The sequence below is a fragment of the Mangifera indica genome, chromosome 18, assembly GCF_011075055.1.
Source record: "Mangifera indica cultivar Alphonso chromosome 18, CATAS_Mindica_2.1, whole genome shotgun sequence".
NCBI classification, from domain to species: Eukaryota; Viridiplantae; Streptophyta; class Magnoliopsida; order Sapindales; family Anacardiaceae; genus Mangifera; species Mangifera indica.
This window is the reverse complement of record NC_058154.1, coordinates 3,213,581-3,217,727: the sequence shown is the minus strand read 5'-3', so window position 1 is coordinate 3,217,727 and position 4,147 is coordinate 3,213,581. Positions and strand designations below refer to the sequence as shown.

The 4,147-nt window shown below is 31.4% G+C and overlaps 1 protein-coding gene across 1 annotated transcript; it reads left to right on the top strand.

Annotated features, from left to right (window-relative positions):
• Positions 1-767: 767 nt before the first annotated feature.
• LOC123202461 (peroxidase 2-like) lies at positions 768-2,212 on the top strand. Its single transcript, XM_044618415.1, has 3 exons — positions 768-980; positions 1,090-1,284; positions 1,661-2,212. The coding sequence occupies exons 1-3, from the start codon at positions 768-770 to the stop codon at positions 2,210-2,212; spliced, it is 960 nt and encodes a 319-aa protein (XP_044474350.1).
• The last annotated feature ends 1,935 nt before the right edge of the window (positions 2,213-4,147 follow it).

Sequence of the window (4,147 nt, the reverse complement as noted above, 5' to 3'; positions counted from 1 at the left end):
ATATAATACTATTCATCTTATTAACAATTTTCTGATGACATCTCTCACTAAATTGAATTAAACTAAAATCTAATTCAAGCTACCCATAAAGGATTTGAGCTGAATTAGAATAAGCTCATGTTTAGACTTGATTTGATTTGAACCTAATCTTAGAATAACCAAAATGTATAATTATTTCTGAGAGAATATTACGGATCATTTAGAAAGCTTTTAGTTTTAGATGTTTTATGAAAGATATACATTGAGACTTATGCCAAGCTAGCTCTGATGAATATTATTCGTCTTCACAAATGTATGGGGAAGTATACAGGGAATTAAGTTCGGCAAAGTTGAGTGAATCAACTCAACGTAATTAAAAATGAACAGGTCTGGTCTGCAATAAGTATCGACCAATAATAAAAAAGAAATTGACAAGTTCAGAACTCGACCGGCTCAAGAAACTTGAATGAAGAACATAACCGGGGAAATCGCTTTCACATTAAATATATATTATATATATTTCTCTATAAATAATACAGTTTGACTTTAAATTATTAATTTTTCACATTAAATATATATATATATATATATATATATATATATATATATATATATATATATATATATATATATATATATATATCTATGTTAAGATTTGACGAAGCCTTACTTCTCAAGTAGCTAGCCTTTTCAATTTCTCCCTATAAATAAGAAGGAAGAGCAAACAAAGCTAAACAACAACAAACTTGTTAATTAAGAGTTTGCAAGCTAATTCTTAAAAAGCATCAATGGCTTCACAAACAATAATCCAGCTTCAGATTTTTCTTATTTTGGTTCTTTCAACAACAGCTTTCTCAGCCGTCCTGTCTCCTTATTACTATGAGAAAGTGTGTCCCGAAGCTTTGCCAACAATCAAACGAATAGTGGAAGCTGCTGTTTACAAAGAACGCCGCATGGGTGGCTCTCTTCTGCGTCTGCACTTCCATGACTGTTTTGTTCAGGTAAATTTACCAACTATTAACCTTTTCTCATTCTTACTCACCTAACAATCTTGGTTAATTTTATAAGTTTAATGCATGCATTCTCATATACTTTGCCTTTATCATCCAGGGTTGCGATGCATCGGTTCTCCTGGATGCGACACCCACCATCGACAGTGAAAAGAACGCAGTTCCCAACCTTCATTCCCTTAGAGGTTTTGGAGTCATCGACCAGATTAAGAAAGAGGTTGACAAAATTTGTGGAGGCCCAGTTGTTTCTTGCGCAGACATTTTGGCTGTTGTAGCTCGTGATTCTGTTGTTGCGGTATGCACTTACAAATCCTTATCAATCATTCTTTTCATTTTTAATTTCGAATAACAACAACCAAAAGTATCAGACTATAACATTTTTCTAATCGAAATGACTGATCTCTCAAATATTTTTATAAAAGTAACGGAACTTTCCGATTTTTGTTAATAGAAAGGGACAAACTTTTATTATTTTCAAACTAATTTTCGTACCTTCAATAAAAAATATTAGAAGTTTGATCCCCTCTCAAGAATGATACGAAATTTTGGTTTTCTCCACAGAAAAAGGTGATAGGTGACACAATCAGCAACCAATGCATGAAATCTAGTACAAAAATCCTTGTATGTATCAACAAAATTCTATGGCTAATTTGTATGTTTAAAATGTACAGCTCGGAGGACCATCATGGACGGTGGCATTGGGGAGAAGAGACTCAACCAATGCTAGCAGGAACTTAGCTAATATCAACCTTCCATCACCAACATTTAATCTTGCAGAACTGATCAGTAACTTCAAAAACCAAGGGCTAGACGAGAGAGATTTAGTGGCGCTATCTGGTGGTCACACTCTTGGTTTTTCACATTGTCTTCTCTTTAAGGACAGAATTTACAATGCAACAAACATTGATCCGGAGTTTGCAGAAGAGAGAAGAAAGTCATGCCCACGTATAGGAGGAGACAACAATCTTGCTCCTTTGGACCCAACATTTGCCCGTTTTGATACTGCATATTTCTCTAATTTGATAAAAGAGAAGGGGCTTCTTGACTCAGATCAAGCACTTTTCAATGGTGGCTCAACCGATGAACTGGTAAAGCGTTACAGCTATAAGCCCTTGGCTTTCTTTGCTGATTTTGCCAACTCTATGATTAAGATGGGGAACATTCATGTGTTGACCGGGAAGCAAGGTCAAATTCGTTCGAATTGCAGGAAGGTGAATTCCTAATGTGGTTTCATGTCTTGTAGCAGAATATCCATACTTGAAAATATTAAATTATCAATTTTTTTATTAAATAAATCGAATTTTGTTTTTTTGCCTAATAAAATAATAAAATTTTCAAATTTTTTTATTAAAAAATTAAATTTTTATTACTTTTTATTGAAGATATTAAACAAACACAATTAAAATTATTGTTTTATTTTGTGAACAAAATAATTAGTTTAATATTTTCAATAAAAAATAATAAAAGTTTGTTCATTTAATTAGTAAATTTGAAAGTATGATATTTTAAAAAGAAAATCTTAAACTTCGTTCTTTTTTATAAAAACAATAGTTAAGTATTTTCAATTAAAAAAATTGATAATTTAATACTTTCAAGTGTTATTATTTTCCCTTTTTGGTGTTATCATTAAAAAAAGCCCCTATCACAGGAAGAGCATGGTAGATATGCAACCAAACTAGGTATTACATATATAATCGATTTGTTATAATGCAAATGAGAGATTGTTAAGTTAGATACTCTAGAGTCAAATGAATTTGATATTTATGGATGTAATTTTATATTAATCATTAATAAAAAGATTTATCGTTATTTAATTCATATATTGACTATTTATATGATTGTATGAATAATATGCTCTTAGAATAGTAGAATTATGACAAAGGGATCAAATGACTATTTGTGAGAACTCCATATACGCATTAAGTGACTATTTTAAAAACGTTTGTAATCTTGATATTGCAATGAATAAGAACACATGTAATGATAATGAGATTATCATAATGTTGAGTGACCTCACCAAAAGTGGCGATAGATATTACATGCTTAAGTTGTTTAAATGGTTTAGTGCAACACATGAGTGCACATTGTAGATGTGTTCATCGAACTACCCTGACCAAAGGATATCCACAATGATGATTGTTCTAGTGTTTATGGAATAAATCCTCTTAACATCGTGGGTGCATGTGATCCTTTGACTAGAAGTCATCAGACTGTCTCATGTGAGGGTTGGTATGGTTTGATGTTATTTAACGTACTGTTGTGATTAGGATAACTATGAAGATAGTAATTAATCATATCGTGAGATATATAAAGTCTATGGTTGATTAATAAATGATTTGTCACTCTTGAACATAAGAAAATTTATCTCACATGAGAATACTGAATGACATCGATAACAGCTTGAATTTATGGTCATAGTAGATGAAGTTGTAGTTTAATCCATATTAGTTATTGATATATATTAGTTCATATCGGGAAATTACTAAGATAGACACATTTCAATGTCCCAACCTCGAGAGATATTGGTTCATGAAATGATTGAATTGCATGTAACTGTGGTGTTATAAAAGCTTAAGAGATATTCGCTGACACTTTATTATCCGAATAGTCATAATGTTTTGCTAGAAGTCAATCTTAGTTTGTATCTGAAGTGAGTCTGAATCTAAACACTGTCAATTCAATAGAGAGCTTATGAGTCACAAGTATATAGGGGTTGATTTGAACTCAGAGGTGAAAATTATTTGGTGATAATTTTGATGTTTAGAGTGAGAGAGAAATCATTTAAAAACTGGATTTATCTATTTTGATTGAAGAACCTAGTTGACGATGCTTTGACCAAAATTCACTTGGTGTGCATGGTGTCGGCTGGCACCATAGAAAAAAGAAAGCATAACATGGCTGGACAAAGATTGTAATTTGAAATATACGAGTCTGTATCGTTGTCTTATTGTTGTTACACATATGTTTTTTACACTAAATAATTACATTGAACATAAATGTGATTGTGGTTTTTGTATTTCAAACATAAAAGTGTTATATATAAAACAGTGAATCCTTTCCTAATTAAATAAGTATAAATTTCAGTGGAAGGAAAGCATCGTATGAGCTCTTACTTACAGCTAATATACATGAATTTATGGGTGTAACAGAACTCAATC